The sequence below is a fragment of the Alosa pseudoharengus genome, unplaced genomic scaffold (genome assembly GCF_046254945.1).
Source record: "Alosa pseudoharengus isolate Yale_2024_CS ecotype anadromous, Long Island Sound unplaced genomic scaffold, YU_APseudo_1.1 YU_APseudo_1.1_scf_4, whole genome shotgun sequence".
Lineage (NCBI taxonomy): Eukaryota > Metazoa > Chordata > Actinopteri > Clupeiformes > Clupeidae > Alosa > Alosa pseudoharengus.
This window is the reverse complement of record NW_027468774.1, coordinates 22,078,649-22,099,766: the sequence shown is the minus strand read 5'-3', so window position 1 is coordinate 22,099,766 and position 21,118 is coordinate 22,078,649. Positions and strand designations below refer to the sequence as shown.

Genomic DNA, 21,118 nt, shown 5'->3' with positions numbered 1-21,118 from the left:
TTTGTATAAAAACTGTATCCCTTCTATATCTGCTCCTGAAGTGTGGGGGATTGCACTGGAATAGCCTAGTTTTGCCATTTATCTTCTTTGTTCACAGTTGCCATTTGTATTTCTGATGATACAGGGCATTGTCAGTGCAGAGGGCAGTATAGCTGTGTGTGGATGTGAAATTTGAGAGATATTATAAAAAAAAAGATCTAGCTCAGACCACAAGGGTTGTATTAGAGCACAGCTGGTCCCTTGGCGTTTAGAGTGTGATCTGAGAGTCCAAAAGGTTCCTCCGTAAAGCACCAGTTCACTCAGGTCCTATAGGCCCTAAAACACTTGCATGAGGCCCCTTTGTGCTTGAATGGGATTTTTGGGGTGGGGGGTGCCTCCAAAAGTCATATGCCCGAGGGGCCCCACAGAACCATCCAGTCTTGAGTCACTCTGAGCCCTTTTCCACCGACAGAGGTGGAAGAACTGGCTCCGTTCCTGCACACAAACCACCATTTGAACTGTTCAGAGCATTTTAACCAAAAAAAAAAAACAGTTCAGAATTTGGCACTTGGTTTAGAGCTGAAACCAAAAAATGTGTTTTTTCCTGCAAACAGTACTGTGCATAACATTCTACCATTCAGAGAGAATCAGGCCAAGGTTAAAAAACGCGTTCTCTGTTGCTCGAAAAAAAAAAGCCCTCAGAGCTTTTACAGTGTACTCTGGCCACTGATTTAAGGTTTAAAGGCTACTGGTCTTAATCCAGTATGGTACAGGTTGAAATTATGCATATGGAGAAGCAAGCATTAGATATGCTGACACAATTTGTTAACAAAAGTTATTTATTAAGCAATTTTTAAGGCAAATATAACACTCAATTGGCCTTTCATCATTGTAAACACTACCAGCTTTCTCCACACAAAGTCTCTCCATCTATAAGATTAGCGTTTTTACGTCTGTCTGTAACAGTGGCAGCTGTACAAGCCACCCTTCCTGATTCCTGTAGCTGTAACAGTTGATGGCGTTCTAGTATTGCTGTGTTTATGAGATGACCCCATGCTTGCGGCCTGTCTGAATGAAGGCATTCACGGTACGGTCAATGTCCTCATCAGTGTGGGCTGCCGAGATCTGGACACGAATACGGGCTTTTCCTTTGGGTACCACAGGGAAGGAAAATCCAATCACATATACACCTGAGCACAGAAAGATGAGAGAGTGAGAAAGAAATATTACATTATCTAACCTAAAGACCTAGGCATATGCACCCTGCTGTTCATGGTCAGATAAACATAATTAAATTAGTTTTACAAAGCAATTGATAGATTATGGTTGAAGTTGTATCTACGCTTTGCAGTCAACAGGGATGACGATCCAAATCAAAAGCGGAAATATTTGAAACATTTCAGATCAGTAGTTGACTCCTCACCTAGCTTCAGCATGTCATCAGCCATCAACGAAGCTAGCCGTGCATCGCCTAACATCACAGGGCAAATAGGATGGGCAGCTCCAGAAATGGTGAAGCCAGCTTGGGTCATAGCATTCCTGAACCTGTGGAAATCGACAGTGATTTCAACACATTCATGAAGCACACCAATATGTAATTTTCTATTGTTCTTCAGTCATGTGTTTGGCTTGTTTAACCAGTCAAACTCCTTAAAAAGGTTTAACGATATTCTAGTTATGTTTGTTTATTTTTGAGCCAAAACTAGTAGTCTGCCACCTCATATAATGAACAAAACAGACTACTACCAACCATGTGGGTAACAACAACTATCCAATTCTAAATGTTTTACTGATACAAAGTTAATACAGAGGAAAGTGCATTGTATACAGACATTTGTATACCTGATACTGCAGTCTAATGCAAAAATAGTAATAGTATCAAAAAGTACAGCAGTTCAAGAATGACCTGTAGATCATGTTGGCTACTATCTAGAAGTAGTTAACAAACAACATAACATGAATCCAATATCAACAAAGAACGGTGAATGGTGACTTCTATAACTAACCAAAACATCATATTATGCTCTACTGTAGAACAGAGTGATAAGTACATGTGTATTCTATTCTGTTACATATTCGTTGAACCAAATCTAATCAACAATGAAGTACAGCAGTTAAAGAATGACCTCTAGAATATGTTGGCTACTATCTAGAAGTACCGGTAGTTAGCAAACAAAATGACGTGGATCCAATATCACAAAGAAAGGTGAATGGTAGCTTCTCTAAGTAACCAAAACATTCTATTTCTAATCACTATACTGCAGATCCATGTCACTTTATAAAGAAAAGAGAGTGATAAGTATGTGTGTATTTTGCTACATATTCATTGAAAAAACTCCTCTTTTTACAACAAAGACAAACACTGGGGTCTTATCGTCTTTCTGCAGAGAGATCAGGTCACCGTCTGAAACAGTTTCATAAGCAGTGGTTGAGGCAGCCTTGGACACTCGCCACATCAGTTAAATTCCACCCCTGGAATCCTACCTCATGGTTTTGGCTGCCATGCTCTGAGCGATTTCATTGGACGCCAAGAGCAGGTCCACGGCTCGGGTGGCACAGGCCACCACAGGCGGGGGAAGAGAGTTGGAGAAAAGGTATGGGCGTGAACGCTGCCTGAGAAGGTCAATTAAAGGTTTGGGTCCCACGGTGTACCCACCTAAAGAATAAAAATATCCAACATAACATTTTTTTATTTATAGTGATACAAGATCTTTAACAGAAATGGATATTAAATTGTACTGGGATGCAAAATGAATCATCTTCTGGTGAGGGAGTTAATATGATAATGTAAAGCCTTCATGATGCCCCCTTTTGTGAAACATGTCTGTGTAAAACATGACATTAATGGGCTATCTGATCCACTCACCAGCCGCTCCACCCAGGGCTTTCCCCAGGGTTGAGTTGACAATGTGTACGCGGTCCATGACTCCCAGTAGCTCATCTGTACCTCTGCAAAATCAGACAACAAAAAACACTAAACTCCCTTTCCTGCAAACAAACAAGCTCAACTTGGCAAACTATATTATTAGTAGAGGTAGTATTTTAATATAAGCACTAGATGACTAGGGTTGCAAAATTTCTGGAATTTTCAAAGTTGGAAACTTTCCATGGGAATTAACGGGAATATACGGAAATTAACGGGAATAAACGGGAATTAATGGGAATAAACTGGGAATTTTTAATATGGCAAGTTAGTCTAACAGGGAACTTAAATGTAGTGGACAAAACCCCATCTTGCAGCATAATATTAGTTAAAACAACCTTCTTTTTCAACCTTTTTTCAACCAAATTTCTACCCTGCACATACGTCAATCCCATGCACACAGCAATCAGCATAGGCTACTAGACATAAAGGAAACCTATGATGCGTTCATGTGCATGGAGAAAATAAATTCCCAGTGAAAATGTCATCTCAGGTGGGAATAACTGGTGTGAAACTGGGGGAAGTTTGCAAACAGAGTTGCCCAGTTATGGGCTTGTCGTCACTTTTGTCCTCATTCAAATGGGTGTACGTCATTTTACATAAACTGGGACGACTAATCTGTCTGATTAAGCTTAACAATTTATATATAATTTACATAATCTATATGTTGTGTCATTATATTGGTATTTGTTTTACCATTTTCTGGGATTCTAACTGAACAAAGTGATTGTCAATGTTCCAACCAATTGCATTTTGTTGTTGAGTGGCGTGGTGTATCTTGGGCAGTTCAGTGGTTTAAGTGTTGCTAGCTTAGCACGCTAGTAAACCATAGGCAGATAATGGGATTCCCGCTAGCATGTTAGCTATCTTTGTATGCTAAGCTAAGCGAAAATACGAACAAACAGATCATATTGCTTATTACGAAACAAAATGTTAATGTCTGAAACAGTAGGAGTTACCAAAAATTCCCAGTTAATTCCCGTAAATTCCCATTAATTCCCATAATTTCCTTTAATTCCATTAAAGTTTCCAATTTGGAATATTTCCAAAATTCCCCAGTTTAACTTCCCATGGAAAGTTTCCGGTAAGTTTCCGGAAATTTACTGGAAATTTTCCGCCCCTTTGCAACCCTATAGATGACTGATTAAAATATCAATCTTTTGCAGTTTACATCCTTGTCATGACATTAACTGCTTTATCAAACACTGACTGTGCCACCTACCTGCCCCTAGGGCCCAGGAAACCTGTGGCATGGCACTCATCAATAAAGACCATGGCTCCATACTGTTCTGCCAGGTCACAGATTCCTTGCAGTGGTGCCACATCCCCGTCCATTGAGAACACACCATCAGTGACGACCAGACGCATGCGTGATGACTAGGGATTTTTGTTTTAAAAAAAGAGAGACATTTAAAGGACAGAATCATGACAGAATGTATCATTGAAATCAAACTCTCTTGACTGAACAACCCAAACCCTAATAATTTACAACTTTCATTTGGATTATATTCGGTGCTGTGTTTTGAAAGAAGTGCATACCTTTATTTATCATTACCAGCAACAGTTATGTTAATAAGATGGAATAAAACATTTACCTGAGCCTCTTTGAGTTTAACCTCCAAGTCCTTCAGATCCATGTGTTTGTAGCGCATTCTCTTGGCTCGGCACAATCTGATGCCATCGATGATGGATGCATGGTTGAGTTCATCAGACAGCACAGCGTCATCAGGACCTAACAGCACCTGAGAAAAAGAAGAAAAAACATAATTTAAGCACACTGCCCTTACTGGCCTGCTGCCTAGAGACCAATGTGAGAAACACTGAGAGAATATTGTATAATTTCAAATACACAGAGAGAGATATTAAATTCCTAGTGCTGTAAGTAGGGGATTTAACACAGTGGCCAATTAACAACCAAGCCTATTTACCGTCAAAAACAAAATCACTAACAAAACAGCCTTTGTGGGCAAAAAACATCACTAAAAGAACAGCCTTTGAGAGCATTTCAATGGGAGTATCAAGCAACCAACAAAAACAGACCAATTCTTCGGTCATTCTATAAAAGATAAAATGAGACCAATCACGCAACCTTCACCCCTATAACTGGTCAGTTAGAATTAATTCCTGCCTCTGTATCCTCATCCAGATCTAGATAATTATGATGGTGGATTGAGATATGGTAACCCTCTACCTAAAATTTGAAGTAAATCTGACTAGTCCATGTTATGTGGGCGGATACACACACACAACACACACACACACACACAGAGACAAATGGAGAGAGCCGATTACAATACCCTCTCCCTCTGGGCAAGGGTAACAAAACAAAACAAAAATCACCATTTTGTGTTGTGTGGGAAGTCATGAGTCAATGAGCTATACAAAGAGGTCAGAGGGCTCAAACAGAGAATATTGGCCAGAACCTCAAAAAGTCCAGCGTTGGCATCGAAACAGCTTGCATAGAGGATGCAGTCCTCTCTTTCATGAAACTGGGCAAGCTTCTTCTCCAGATCTTTGTGAATATCCTATAGGAAGGAATAGATAGATAAATGGATAGATACTTTATTAATTCCGATGGAAAAGTAGGCATCTGGTAGCTTAACAACATATACAAAACAAAAAAACACACACAAATAGTGAAAGTGCATTTTTAAAATGCAGTAGTATAGTGATAGCCTATCCACCAGAGTCAATAAAAAGAGCTGTTAAGATAATGGAGTATGTGCCAACATGTGCCAGGCAGTGCAATAATATGCTAGGAGACCACAGGCTTTATATTAAACCAGGCTGTGTAAATGGTGATTCCCATAAAAAGAGACCTACAGTAAAATTGTGATTGTACATAAAGGCCAATATAGCCTGTAGCGAATCTAATAGCATGTTAAAAGCAGAGAGGTAGTGTTATGCCCAGAGGTCATTGTCAACCTGCACTCTCTGAGATCTGTTGAAAAGCTGTATAGCCCAGGGAGGTGAATGACTTCTCAGCCTGTTGAGCAGGACAGTAAATGCAATCTGTTGGGGACACAACTGAGCTCTTTTTGTTTTTGGTCTGGTTTTTGACATCATATTCTCATTCAAATAGTGAATTAAACCATTTGAGAGCATTACCAATAAAACAAATTGACGAAGTGTCGAAGTGTCTGTAGACCCAAACCAACACACAAAAAACATATGTCTCTACTGTGCACAAGACTTGTACTTGACAAATGTACTCGAATGTTTATAAATAATATTCATATACTGGGGATAACTTGACTGCTCATTTCAATTAGTGAGAGACATCCTGACTGAGGTTACCTGTGTGCCGCAGATGAATCTGACAGAACTTAGTCCGGCACCATACTTTTGTAAGGCCTCAATACCTGCCTTTACAACCTCTGGGTGACTGGACAAACCCAGATAGTTGTTTGCACAAAAGTTCAATATATCTGCGAACACAGAGATACATTAAAGGATCCTTTAGAATTGGTGAATAGCAGAGTCACTGGCCTGAAACTGTAGTCACAACAATGCATAGCTGAAATTGTGTAGTTTAAGAGGGAGAGTTAACAATTAGGCTACTGTAACATCTGGGGGTGTTGTGTGAGGATAGGCAAGGGCTAACACTGACATCTGAACTCTGAAAGAACAGCGTGAAAATAAACAAAAGAAGAATGACAAAGCCTTTCCTAATGTACAGTAGCATTATGATACCATATCTCAAACAGGGAAGTTACGGTAACACTTTATTTTAATGTGTCGCTGTTACAGTGTACCTACCTAATTAGGTACAGTGGTACAACCTGTGTAACAACATGTACTATCAGGTACTATCATTGTACTTGCATTATGTATTTGTGGGTACCTACATATAGTTGTTCTATATATATCTATGGTTCCGGCCACCTCCAGCAACTGTCTGTCTCAGGCTTTAAGCATACAATCTGGCTCTCTTAAGACTACAGATCCTGTTCAACTGTTTCCTCTGCCCACAACTGTTTCAAAATAAAAGTATCCACTACAATAATTCCCTATTAAATTATTTAACCATTTAAACTATCCAACTTTTTAACTGTTCAACTATTCCAACTGTCAGTTGTCATCAACTATGACTCCCGTCAACTGTTTCCTCTGCCCAAAGCTGTTTCAAAACAAAAGTCCTCACTACAATAATTCCCTATGAAATATTTGAACCATTTAAACTATCCAACTATGTTACTGTTCAGCCAATCCAACTGTCGTCATCAGCTATGACTCCCGCCAATTGTGTCCTCTGCCCACAACTGTTTGGCAGCCTGGGCTTTTCAGTCAACTAGTGTGATCAACTCCCAATCTACATTCAACTTTTAAACTGTCTACTTTTAAACTTCATAATCAACTTTTATTAAGCTGTGCAACCACCATGTCTGTCCTAGCGTCATTTTCATGCACTCGTAATTCCCTGGAATTACATTCTCTAGTTGCTCTTTGATACAGTGGCATAAACCCATTAAAATGAAGTGTACCAGTTAAGTACTTACAATTACATATTACATGTATGTTGTGTCATTGGTGTCTTGGAACATGTCTGCCATTACCCTACATACTGTAGTACATGTATCAACTGTGTTGGTACACATTTATTACTCTTTTGATACAGTGGAATAAACCCATTAAAATAAAGTGTACCAGTTAAGTACTTACATCTACATATATACATCCTGTCAATGATGTTATGCATCCTGTAATTGATGTGTTGAAACGTGTCTGCTGTTACACCACACAGTACATGTGAATTAGTAGACCTGTTTCAAGACAAGACCTGTTCCAGTTTATTCCACTGTATCAAATAGTAACAAGGTTGTAGCAGCACAGCTGTTACATGTACAGTGAAGACAATGAGGCCTTGACTGGAGCTAAGCATGCTTTGTATATCAAATCTATCATGACCCGATTTACCCCATCCAGCAGGTCTCAGGTCAGCTCTTTGCCTCTGATGAAAATGTAGGCAAATTGGCAAAGTTTTGTAAAAGCACTCAGTATTACAATGTAACAACTATATGTAGGTACCCACAAATACATTATGCAAGTACAATGATAGTACCTGATAGTACATGTTGTTACAGAGGCGATTCTAGAGTCTGTGGGGGCCCCAAGCAAAAATTCCAAGGGGGCCCTACCGACAAGTTTTATAACCATTATGTTATATCACCATTAGGTTATTATGTTAAATAATAAAAATACAAAAAGCGTATTATAAAAATTCTTATATTTTGAAATGTATCTGGTGTATGCACTCATAATGATTCTCTACATCGTTTTACTGCATTGGCCATGAACAAAGTAGAAGCAAAAAAGGGGTTTCTTTGTTGAACAAATTGGGATGCAATGTGAGCCTTGAATTGGATGCCATGCAGGAATTTGCTAGGATTTCAAAACCGGATTATGAACATGCTTTGCCACAAAAACAGATACAAATTTGTAAAGCTATATGAAGTTATGATTTTGCTGTCACTTTGTCTGTTTTATAACCAATAATGATGTACTTGGTATCAAATGATAGCTCTGTGTCTCCTCTTTCATCTGACATGCGTGGCATATCTATCTGATCACAGGTCTGTGAGTAATTTAAACGAGAGTAATGGGTGTGCAGCGTTGGTTTGTGTACATGACAGTTATTATTTTGCAGTTACTTCGTCTGTTTTTATAAGCCAAAAGGATCGATATGGTACCAATGGATAGCCCTGTGTCTCCTCTTTCATCTGATACGCTTGCCATATCTATGCGATCACGGGTTTGCGAGTAATTCAAACAAGAAACAGACAAGTGCATAGTCTTGTTGGAAAGCCCCACTTCTGCTCTGTCACTCAAGTTTTATCTCGCTGCAATGAACAGTTCCGGAGCAATGTAACAAAGAAGAAATGGTCTATTTTTTGACGCACTTTGCGTCAATCGGGTTCTAACAAATTAACGTGTATGCTTGGTCCTTACTGCATCGCGATTAACATGTTATGGCTGACAGCCCTAATACAAACATAACGTTAACCATCTCCTTGCTTAACTAGTTATAACTGCCGCTAGCTAGCTGACGTTTACTGTCGTATAGATGTAGCAAACCATGTTCAATCTTTCTGGCAATTAACATTAGCCTACTATAACTTCATTGAGTAGGCTAAATGGCAAAATCCGATGTTGATCCGTCATACTGCACCCTCGCTTGACGTTTACCACAGTTGCCTAAATATATGCGGAATCTTTTAACTTTTTTGAACACAGATCCGCTGTTCATAAGGCCATAGCATAGGGCCTACATATGCACGTACTGTTTGTAGGTACAACAGGGCAGGAGCACGCAAAATACATCATTCAATCTCAAATTCTCGCTTGACCCACTGGCAAACGCACTGAGACCAGGTCGGGGGCCCCCTAGCGGCTCGGGGCTCCAAGCAGTTGCTTGGTTTGCCTGTTGACAAGGTGCGCCTCTGCAACACAGGTTGTACCACTGTACCTAATTAGGTAAGTAGGCTACACTGTAACAGCGACACATTAAAATAAAGTGTTACCGAAGTTACTATAACTTAATTTCACGTTCATACACGTAATTACTCTTCATTCAAAACTTCAAAGCATATATGCTACTTGTACGAGAACAACGTTCACCACATGGCAACTGATAAAGCTGGTATTAACTATTTGGCTAGGTAGTTAGCCATGCACTTTCGGAAGACCTAACGACAGATGAACGTGAACATGGTTCAGAATTCAGACATGGCCACGTAGCCTAATACATGGGAAGTTAATTTCTTTCGAGATGACTCCAAATGCTCACTTGTTAGTAAGGCTAGGGATGTTAGTTAGACTGTTGCTCACCGCCACGACTGCCATCCACGTAGATGTGTGGTCCCTGCTTGGAGGTGATCACTCGCTCTCCTTTCCAAGTGCCTGCCGCTCGGATTGAATCAAGTTCATGTTCCAACACAGAACGAGCTTCTGCAACAGCAGCATATCCCCGGCAGCTGTTTGTCGCTGAGGGTCGAAGAACAGCCCTCAAAGGGGTACTTATAACACGTACAGCTGATCGTAGCGGCATGCTTTCTTGTCTTTGACACAGACCCACAGTTGACAGAGGCAACGTAGCTGAGGCGTGGTTTATCGTGACAGCATGACGTCAGAGAGGATATGTAACTTTCATGGGCGTTACAAAGTCAACCAATGAAATCCGCCGGGTGTATCTGATTTTGTGCTTACACCTATGGCTTACACTCAGTGAACAAATAGAGGTCTACATCTCATGTCAGTCTGGTAACTGCCTCAGACTGTTTGGGATATTGGATGTTCATCCATATTTGCATTATGTAGAGGAACCTGAGTGAATGCAATTAACCACTGTGCAATTATTCCTCACAAAAAGTTGGTAATGGGCTATTCATATTAGTGAACACTGACCTTTACATTCAGTTTACGAGCAACAGCTCTGGTGGACATTCCTGCTGCCAACATGCCAATGCCCACTCCCCAAAACTTCGGTGGCATTGTGTTGTGTGATACAGTAAAGCTGCTTTTGCAGTGGACAGTTCAAGGCACATTAGTGGAATAATGACTTTTTAATCAGCATCTTTTAATGTCACTCCTGTAAGGTAGATGGATTATCTCTGCAAAGTTTAATTGCCCAGTAACATGTATTTGATACATTTGTTGTATCATTTGAGAGAAATAAGGCTTTTGTGTGCACAGAACAAATCTTATCGACGCTTCAATTCATGAAAAACAAAGTGTTGGGTTTAGATTTGTGTTTAGTATACTGTATATTATAAATAATAATCATCATTACTGATTCACGATGAAAGCAATAACATACCTTTTGGAACTTTGATGTATTTTATTAGCCTAGAAATCTAGATGCACCCCTAGCGGCAGCAAATTACATTTGCTGCCAGGGCTCTGGCTCGTCAGGCTAGTATTTTATTCGATTCTACATCACTTTCTCCTTCAATCCTGATGAAAGTTCTTCCATCTGTAGTGTGGAACACCATATTGTTTATCCATATTTGCATTACTCTCATGGTAATCTGTGAAAGTGCCTTGTAAAATAATAAATGCTTTACAAATCTGAAGAGAACTCTGTAACAGGTTTCATTTGAACTTTAATATTTCTTCTTACCTTACATTTAAATGTACACATATACACATAGTACATGTAAAAAACAGTGTTCTGAGATTTTGAACAGCTGAGCAGTTATCAGCTACATTGCATCAGTGCAGTATAGAAGTCAGTGACACAACAGTTTTTCAGTAGCTAAGAATAAGCTGACCTAATGCTGGTTGAGCTAAGTATGTCCCCTTAATTCGCCTGAGGTGTTCAGGTCTAAAACTGAAACTGCCATGATTAATGTCTTCATTGTAAACAACTTGCAATTCAGGAATGTTATTACTCTTACATATCTCATAAAATACATGTATAACTTTTAATTTTTCAGGTGTAGTGCTTTCATATAGTCTAAAAATATTATCTTCCTTCAAAAATGATCACCTCAGTAGAGTGCAATGTGCATGACAAATATGTACAGTAAACTCAATACAGAGTTTGTGCTTTTGTAACTTGAAAATTGGTCAAAGAAATGCTGGCTAGCACGTATCTCTGTAAAATGTTAATATATCATGATCTACAACTTTCATATAAAAATATTAAAAGACTGAGCTCTCAGTTTTAAAGTAGCCTATACAGTTCATCTGAATGTATCTGAACTGAGATAGCAAGGTAAAGGTGAGAGGATGCATTCAGAATATAGGCCTAGTGTTCAGGGTGGGAGGATACATTCAGCACTCCGAGACAACCATCTCATTATGCTAATTGGAGTAATGAGCCTAACCTGAAGGTGAAGGTAAGGGGTCATATCTAAAGTAGTGTAAAGGATTTGAGCCTTCAGTAAAGGGTCAGAGTCGAGAGACAATGCTCAATGTTAATGGAGAAATGTAAATAAATGCAACTGAAAACCATTTTACTTGATAATCAGCTGATTCAATGATAAGGTATGGTTAGAGATGTCTAGTCCCGAAACCTGAACATTTTCTCCACACAGTTTTGAAATGACTGGCCGTGGTTGTTTGAAGTCACCCAGTTGGCCAGTTTGTTGTGCAGGAGGTTATGTGAAATAACAGTTTTCAAAGCAGCAGTCAGGCCTTGGGAGGGTTGTATCTAATGACAGATTGTGGAAAGGAGACTCTGTAGATCAGCAGTTAGGCTGTGGGTTGCTTGGGTCTTGTGATGCTCTCACTGAAGGAAGACGGTCTGCTGCTCTTGCCCTTTCTGCCAGAAACCTGTCAAACTCTAGAGGAGATGGCGGGAGAGAGGACAATGAAGAAGCATTGACACACAGTGTGATATAATGTGAAACACACAGGCAATGGTATAGGAAGTTTTACACACCCTCACTGGTTACGCCTTCAGAGTCTCCCATGTCCTCTTCCTGTATCATTTAAAATAAGATGGAAAATGGAAAAAGATTCCGGTTGTATTACATATATAACATAATATAAGAATTTGGCAAAATAAATTTCCTCAGATATGAGATCAGACAAGGATGAATAGTCATACAACTAAAAACAACAGATCATCACAGAGAAAGGGATAGATACACAGAAAATGCATAAGGAGAGAGATATACAGACTGACTTACATCATCAAATTCAAGCCATTTCTCAATGTCATCCATTGCTGTAGCCTGACTTACAGGAATCTATCAGCGAGAAGGAAGAAAAATTAGTCATTGGGTAGCAATTGGTCAATGCTGACTGTATGAACATTACACAATCTTGTCTTTTCAGAAAGCAATGTGATTTCCTGAAATGTCCTGAGAAGTGAATCCTGTTCCACACCCCAAACAGCCTCCCATTGAAGAGTAAGTGCAATCACAGATCAATTTCTCTGTAGGAAACAGAATAGAGTCTCCACCACCAGACAAAACCCATAAACACCATGCAGAGGCCTATGAAGTTATCCATACATTGTTCCCGAATGAAACGCAGAAGCGTGCATGAAAAAGAAGAAATGTCCCTTAAACAGAGCTTTCTGTGATTCCAACAAAGATGTCGTTCCCGCCTGAGCCAACGATTCCCAAAGGGTACAGTGAATTGGCAGAGGATAGCAAAAAAGCACGTGGACACGACCATAAAGGCCGGTCAGACCCACCATTCCCTTTTCCATCATCCAATCAAACTGTGGAGAGGAGCTGAGGGGGATGGAGTCTGGGCTGTCACTCTTCACATGCAGTCCAATGAGAGCATTGTCACACAGACAAATAATGCAGTAAGATAAAAAAAAAACATAAATGTCCAGTGAAACAAAGCTGTTCAATAATGCTATTATGGAATTACATACATACGTTACAAAAAAAACCCCATCAGACTTAATTATTTGAGATCTACTAAATTGCCTCTTTAGATTTAACTGAGAAGGATACTCTGGATTTTTTTTTATTTATGTCTATCCACTGGCAGTAGCATATTGTTATTTCCCACAGACAATTATATCTTATGCATCTCTACTCTTTATAACAACAATCTTGATTAAACACTGATAATGACTTGACTGATGCTCTGGGTGTTTCAGGGTGTACTAATTAACAGAGTATGTTTGTGTTGTATGCAGGTTCAAGGTTAGGATGAGGTATCACATTCAGGTAGAAAATCTTCTTTCAAGAAGGTTACCAGGGGGAATGACAGATACTGACCGTTCCACTGTTGTTCCGTACACTGTTAGAGGCCACAACTGCAGAATTGCCGAGGTGCTCGCTGAAAGATATTCAAGATCTTCAAGTTATGAATGAATGTTTTACTTTTACCTGCAACGAAAATAATTCTTAATAGGCAAAAACAGTCTTCATTCTTTTGCCACTTTTGTCTCAAGTGGTTGGAACACTTGCTCATATTCTGAATACTCTACCTGTTTATCTGTTGGGTTCCAGTGTGATTCTGTCTGTGTGCTGATATAACTTCTTCTGTATCTACAGAGGAACCCAAAAAAACAACAATGTTGACACTATAAGACTTTAATGCTGGCACTGAGGACATGGTCATAGCATATGAAACAGCTGATTAAAGGGCACTCACGAAGAGTTGCCAGTTGGCTGCAAAGAGTGCTGATTGGTGGCTGTCTACAAGGCTTGAGTTCAGATGTACCAACCGATTGGTCAGAGGCTGGGTCGAAGTCTTTGAGGTTAGTATAGGTGGGGCACTGATGGATTTAAGGAAACAGAATCAGCAACAGGCAAAACAAGTTAAAACATATGCAGTTTGGTTTGTCGCGTGCAGATCCTCTCTTTACCTGCCGAGGGGTATTTGAGTGAGTGTAAAGTCTCTCAAACCTAGAACAGAAACTAGAGGTTAGGATCCCTGCTCTCTACCCATTGACATACAGTATATTGCTGTAAGTGTGGCTAAATTGGAAATCCACTGAAAGCAGAATATCTGTGCAGTTGACCTCCTGTATCGTGTGAAGGTGGTGTTGATTTCATCGTTGGTGACCAGCAGCTCCTCCACCAGCTTCTCCTCTGAGAGTCGTGGGATCAGCTCCACCAGTTTCTCCTGCATGTCTTTACACGTGCCATACAACTGCTGCAGACGCAAAGACACAGATCACGCAGATTACTCACAGGTTCAATCACATGCTTCATAAGGAATCATTTAAAGAATACTTAAATTAGATCCTGATACAAACCACAGTGGCAAAAATATCCCATAATATTAATCAAATGTCCCATTTCACATAAATATCCCATAATATTAATAAGGGCTGTCAATCGATTAAAAAAATGAATCTAATTAATTACATACTCTGTGATTAATTAATCTAAATTAATCGCATATATAATTTTTGCTGTGAAAGTATTTTAAATATTTAAATTCAAATGAATCATTGAATAATCAGCATTAGTGACATTAAAGTTCAAAAACTCTTTTATTATTATTTTCACTGTTCAAATAATGGCCATAACAATATATAATATGACCTAATATGCTGAGGAAATAAATTCAAAAGTGCTTCGGGAAGAAGTTTTTTTTCACATACAAGGCATTTCAGGCCACAGATATAACCTAGGGGACACAATGAAAATAAATTAACACTCCCCTCAATGTCAACACTATTTCTTTGCATTGATGTGCGACTTTAGAGTTGACGAACTCCGGTGGTATGCATATTCCTTGCTGCAGACATTGCAGAGGACTTTATTTTATTCAACACTTTATTTTCATCAACACCATCAGGCCGTTTTTTAAAAGTAAATGTTCCAATCAATGATCTAGGCAGCACATTTCCTTCTCTTTCCTTCATTTCACAGGCTAATGGTTACTAACTAGAACGGCTCGGGGTCAAAGGTCATACGGAATCGATTAATCTGCACTATTTTTTTTAATCAGTTATTTTGACAGCCCTAATATTAATCATGTTAGTTACAGAGTGATAATACACATGACCTAGATTGTAAAGGAGATCTCACCAGAAGCAGTTCTTTGTCGGACGGCTGAGCACACCCTGGATGCATTTGAGTCATCATGTCAGACATGACCGTCAGGTTGCCCTGCACCACCTGAATGTCCGACCTCAACCTCTTTAACTGAAAGATGGAGAATAGAATGTTCCTGTCTCAACAGATTCAACATCTACCAAAGTTTTATGGGATAATGATTTTATAATTATAAACAATTATGCCATTAATCATACTAGTACTTGAAAGTTATGCAACATACAACATAGGCACAACACAAGGCACAACACAACTCCTTCCAGAGTTTTTCAACCAGCATTCTATTTTAAGTTTCTGGGAAGACTACAATCAGAGGGGTCACACTTGAAACAGGGTGGAGTGCTGTTTGTTCTTAGTCACTGGACTCTGACGGCTAAACTCCTGTCAGCTATTCCAGCAGCCGTGAGAAACCAACATTTCTATAGCTGTGCAGTGTGTTATCAATCCACAGGGCTTTTTTACAACATACATACAACAAAATGAAGACTGTGTGCAAAACAGTAATAGCAAATAATGCTGCAGTGTGCAATAATGATTATACTGTCATGAGGCAGTCAGACATGTCATTAGTCCATTCCTACAAATCACCATCTAGCCAGTCTATGCATCAGCTGGCAGTTTACTACGAAAGTACAAACCAGGAACAGTACGATCCGTAATAAGAATTTTACAAACCTGCTGAGGTGAAAGTATGACGGGGTCATCTGGGTTTTGGTTCTGTGGGGGCTGAGACTGGGTGTGGTTGGGTGGCTGAGATGACGGCTTCGGAGAGCAGGGTGCAGAGCACACGGTGACAGGGGGGCGGGGATCTGTCACACTCTGGAAAGGGGAGACAAGACATGTCTGAGAGTACTGATGGCCGTAGAACTAAAAGCTCTGGATGTTCATGTGCTGGATGATATTGAATTTATCTAACCTATCAGAAACATCTTCCTCTTATTTAAGTGGATTCATGAGCAACCTACCCTGGTGGGGGTGTGGATTGGAGGGAGAGCCTCCAGGTCACTGTTGGGGAACTCCAGGCCTTTCCTCCTGAGGTCTTCATAAACAGACACCACACCCGTCAGGTCGGGAAAGCTGCGGAATGCGTCGGCCCACGCCTGTGGCACAGAAAGTTACAACGTAAGGCCACAGCGCAGACACACACACACACACACACACACACACCCTTAAACAGACACAGCCTTGAAAGAATCACACCCTGAGGAGGCACACACACAAAAATACATGCCTGATGATATATTGCAGACTTTTAAAATCACCTCCAGGACAGAACAGACACAAACCGATCAGATACTATGAGTCTCCAAGTATGAGAGCTGACTGAATCAAGATATTCTTGCCTGTATGAGGCTGAGTACTCGGTCCTGCATCACCAAAGGAGGATTGTTCCTGGGCAAAATAGCTCGGACAAGAACCCCCTCTATGAACTCTCGGGTCGACACCAGAACATGGAATCTGTGGCCACAGTTCTTCACACAGGCCTCCAGTACCTGAGTCCAGAAAAGCAGACTAAACCATCAGCTCTGTTTATTATGAATAGACATACAGATATTGTGCAAAGATTATATATTGATTTACTCAACAAAAAGTGTAAATAGGTTTAAAAAACAAAAAAGGAAAGAAAGAGATGTGTGATTATGCACTCACTGTTAATGCCAGCATAACTTCTTTGAAGTTCTTATTTCCCACAATCCTCTTTTTTATTGCTCTAACAGCATCTCTGGGTCTTAAGTAAAAAATAAAACCAATACCATCAACATCCACTGCCTCATCTACAGCACATGTATGCAGTACATATGTTATAATATATATCATTGCTGTTAGGTAACAATAAATCCAAAATTGTAGATATAACAATGCAAACCGCCAATGGCACACGAGTCAGACAACGTACCCCTCTTCAGTTTCGTTGACAATGTCACAGATCTCCATATTGAGTGCCCAATCTTCTGATGGTAACGTTGAGCTGGTAGCATGCTCTATCGGGGGAGCATAAGCACAGCACACAAAGGAAGAACACACTCTGTGGTTGATTTTATTTCATGAGAAAAACAAAACAATACTAGGTTCAAGCGGTCATAAAATGCAGCTTTGCACAAAACTGCTGCATTAGTGTTTACATGGACTGTGTGATAGAGGGACTCCCGGCAACAGTGCAGTTTTGTCAATATGAGCTTTAGTCAACATTGTGGTTATGGTACGAAGTTACCATGACAAATACAAACAACCTTTGGAAAGTCCAGAAGCAAAAAGCTGACATTGTAATGATAGATTAAAATTCAAATCAACCATGTCTGAGACTACACCTACTATGCACACAGCCAACTGTAGCCTACTCTAACTGCCAGTATTCCGTGGCCCAGTCAGGCTTTTGGACAGTAATGCTTATCTGTCTGCAGTTAACATCCATTGTTACCCTAACCTCTCATTTTATCCCACGTCCATGTGACAGTCAGCTGCTGTTGCCATTTTGGCACACATTCTGGCAAATTAAACTCATTCCATTCATTCACAAGGTACAGAGAGTGGTGTGGTGAGGGTATTTACCCCGAGCAACTAGGTTGGCCATCCTGCCTCACGTCAAGGCGAGAGGCCAAATAATCTTATCATCTCAAACAGACCTTTTTCCTATAGTCTACACTTCTTCACTGCAATATTCAGGTTTTAAGCCCTAAACCAATCCTATTTGGAACATAAAATATTTGACAGAGCACATTTCAGAATATGTTTTACAGAACACATCCAGCAACAAAATGGCCTAGCCTGACAAATCTCTTTTTCAAACTAAAATATCGCAGCATCATTCCAATTGCATACAAGTTTAGGCCTACATCTAGGACTAGGTCACATCTAACTTCATTTTAATTTAGTACATGGGAAGTCCATGCAAGTTTTCGTCTCATATCTTCCGCCTATCACCAGCCGAGAGAATATCCATTTCACCAATCCAGTCGCGGATTAAGAAAAGTAAGGCCCGCCTCCGTATGTAGATGGAATACAGAAGGTGTCAGTCCAGACCGTAATCATTTATTGTACTGTCAATCTTGATTAATTAGGTACATTTCTTACGGTTCAAGATGTGCATATTTCAATCGATTTGGATGAATCTTTGTCCGTATCAACCAATGATAGACTTGGAGTTTCTCCCCTGCACTAGTCTATAGAATTCATTCGAATGGAACAATAGTAGCCTAAACTGGTTACTTGGCTATGGCAGCATCAGTGTAGTCGCCAACTGAGGTATTGCGCATTTAGAAGTTGTTAAAATGTCATAGTTACCTATTCGCTGCCCCACTGGTGTGGAAAAAGGATTTCCAATTAAAAACTCCATCGTCTTGTTAACCCGGACACCAGTGTCCTCGCTTCGGCTGCTCTGTAATGAACAGTCTTTATTTAGGAGGGAGTTGAGTCGAGTCGGCGTTGAAGAACGCAAACTAAACCCTGTTACGTCACCTGTTAAAGGGAAAGTTTCTTGTAGCCTACCGGGATGAAACTATTCGTGTATCGTCAAAGAGGGTAGAATTGTTTTGTTATACAAACGAAAAGTTAAAATAGCCGATTATGTAAATCTTCGATAAAAGAAGATTGTTGTAGCCTGTGTTACGTCAAATCTATAGACTAAACGTATAGCTTTATTGTCTTAATTGGTAGCTGTATTTCCTTAACTTGTCGTTTAATCAATATGATAGGCAGACTAATTATAGTGACTAGGATATAGAGGCCTATGCAAGAAGTTTGCAAATAATCCTAAACACTTGTTGAATGAAAACAGCATGGCATCATTGGATAAACCCAACATTATCATTATCGTCCACACAGCGACGCTGTTTCATAATAAGTTCAACACATCAACAATCCTCTTTCATGAATGCATTTCTGTTCACTGTAGTGACCAGTGTAATTGGCATGAAAACTACCGCGACAATGTCATCCATAATGCCATGTTCACACTATATAGGCTAATATTTGGTGGAGGACTTTGTGTAATGGATGAGACATAAGAATTATTGTCTGTCAAAGGGCCCAAATATTGCCCCTGGGGAAGAGTAATAGGGTGTGTGGGTATGGTGTGGCAAGAGATAGAGAGAAAATATATATAAATATAAAATACATAAATAATTAAGTAAAAAAAAACCTCTTACTCTTATACTCTTATACCTTCTACCAGATGGTAGGAGGGTGAAGAGGCTGGGATGACTGGGGTCAGTGAGGATTCGCTTGGTCTTTCTCCTGCAGTGCTGGCAGGTCCAGGTCCTGAATAGTTGGTAACTATATATAACTATATGTAACTATATACTGTATATATATATATATATATACAGAGGCGCACCTTGTCAACAGGCAAACCAAGCAACTGCTTAGAGCCCCGAGCCGCTAGGGGGCCCCCGACCTGGTCTCAGTGCTTTTGCCAGTGGGTCAAGCGAGAATTTGAGATTGAATGATGTATTTTGCGTGCTCCTGCCCTGTTGTACCTACAAACAGTACGTGCATATGTAGGCCCTATGCTATGGCCTTATGAACAGCGGATCTGTGTTCAAAAAAGTTAAAAGATTCCGCATATATTTAGGCAACTGTGGTAAACGTCAAGCGAGGGTGCAGTATGACGGATCAACATCGGATTTTGCCATTTAGCCTACTCAATGAAGTTATAGTAGGCTAATGTTAATTGCCAGAAAGATTGAACATGGTTTGCTACATCTATACGACAGTAAACGTCAGCTAGCTAGCGGCAGTTATAACTAGTTAAGCAAGGAGATGGTTAACGTTATGTTTGTATTAGGGCTGTCAGCCATAACATGTTAATCGCGATGCAGTAAGGACCAAGCATACACGTTAATTTGTTAGAACCCGATTGACGCAAAGTGCGTCAAAAAATAGACCATTTCTTCTTTGTTACATTGCTCCGGAACTGTTCATTGCAGCGAGATAAAACTTGAGTGACAGAGCAGAAGTGGGGCTTTCCAACAAGACTATGCACTTGTCTGTTTCTTGTTTGAATTACTCGCAAACCCGTGATCGCATAGATGGCAAGGGTATCAGATGAAAGAGGAGACACAGGGCTATCCATTGGTACCATATCGATCCTTTTGGCTTATAAAAACAGACGAAGTAACTGCAAAATAATAACGTCATGTACACAAACCAACGCTGCACACCCATTACTCTCGTTTAAATTACTCACAGACCTGTGATCAGATAGATATGCCACGCATGTCAGATGAAAGAGGAGACACAGAGCTATCATTTGATACCAAGTACATCATTATTGGTTATAAAACAGACAAAGTGACAGCAAAATCATAACTTCATATAGCTTTACAAATTTGTATCTGTTTTTGTGGCAAAGCATGTTCATAATCCGGTTTTGAAATCCTAGCAAATTCCTGCATGGCATCCAATTCAAGGCTCACATTGCATCCCAATTTGTTCAACAAAGAAACCCCTTTTTTGCTTCTACTTTGTTCATGGCCAATGCAGTAAAACGATGTAGAGAATCATTATGAGTGCATACACCAGATACATTTCAAAATATAAGAATTTTTATAATACGCTTTTTGTATTTTTATTATTTAACATAATAACCTAATGGTGATATAACATAATGGTTATAAAACTTGTCGGTAGGGCCCCCTTGGAATTTTTGCTTGGGGCCCCCACAGACTCTAGAATCGCCTCTGTATATATATATATATATATATATACTTTTTTTGTTCAAAAAAAGGGAACACTT

General features: G+C 39.8%; 2 protein-coding genes across 3 annotated transcripts; both read right to left on the bottom strand.

Moving 5' to 3' along the window:
• Positions 1-800: 800 nt before the first annotated feature.
• gcat (glycine C-acetyltransferase) lies at positions 801-9,994 on the bottom strand. The gene is made up of 9 exons (XM_076265308.1): positions 9,731-9,994; positions 6,200-6,330; positions 5,326-5,427; positions 4,498-4,644; positions 4,125-4,279; positions 2,846-2,928; positions 2,464-2,635; positions 1,403-1,524; positions 801-1,169 (listed from the first exon to the last, which is right to left on the bottom strand). Exons 1-9 carry the CDS (start codon positions 9,948-9,950, stop codon positions 1,018-1,020), a joined length of 1,284 nt encoding a protein of 427 aa, XP_076121423.1. The 5' UTR covers positions 9,951-9,994; the 3' UTR covers positions 801-1,017.
• A 993-nt stretch (positions 9,995-10,987) lies between these two features.
• On the bottom strand, positions 10,988-18,814 carry tom1 (target of myb1 membrane trafficking protein). Of its 2 annotated transcripts, XM_076265306.1 has the most exons (16): positions 18,667-18,814; positions 17,282-17,366; positions 17,035-17,113; positions 16,728-16,877; positions 16,350-16,484; positions 16,060-16,203; positions 15,358-15,474; positions 14,340-14,473; positions 14,184-14,223; positions 13,970-14,093; positions 13,803-13,863; positions 13,591-13,651; positions 13,050-13,118; positions 12,538-12,597; positions 12,288-12,327; positions 10,988-12,188 (listed from the first exon to the last, which is right to left on the bottom strand). In XM_076265306.1, exons 1-16 carry the CDS (start codon positions 18,716-18,718, stop codon positions 12,091-12,093), a joined length of 1,449 nt encoding a protein of 482 aa, XP_076121421.1. In that variant the 5' UTR covers positions 18,719-18,814; the 3' UTR covers positions 10,988-12,090. The 2 variants fall into 2 exon arrangements, with proteins under 2 accessions (XP_076121421.1, XP_076121422.1); XM_076265307.1 differs by lacking the exon at positions 13,050-13,118.
• Between the last annotated feature and the right edge of the window lie 2,304 nt (positions 18,815-21,118).

Coding starts and splice junctions, on each gene's coding strand:
- gcat (XM_076265308.1), bottom strand. CDS start 9,950: ATGCCGCTACGATCAGCTGTACGTGTTATAAGTACCCCTTTGAGGGCT. Junction 5,428..6,199: donor GATTCATCTGCGGCACACAG/GTAACCTCAGTC, acceptor TCCTTCCTATAG/GATATTCACAAAGATCTGGA. Junction 1,525..2,463: donor ATGGCAGCCAAAACCATGAG/GTAGGATTCCAG, acceptor CGATTTCCACAG/GTTCAGGAATGCTATGACCC.
- tom1 (XM_076265306.1), bottom strand. CDS start 18,718: ATGGAGTTTTTAATTGGAAATCCTTTTTCCACACCAGTGGGGCAGCGA. Junction 16,878..17,034: donor AAGTTATGCTGGCATTAACA/GTGAGTGCATAA, acceptor TTCTGGACTCAG/GTACTGGAGGCCTGTGTGAA. Junction 12,328..12,537: donor AATGGCTTGAATTTGATGAT/GTAAGTCAGTCT, acceptor TAAATGATACAG/GAAGAGGACATGGGAGACTC.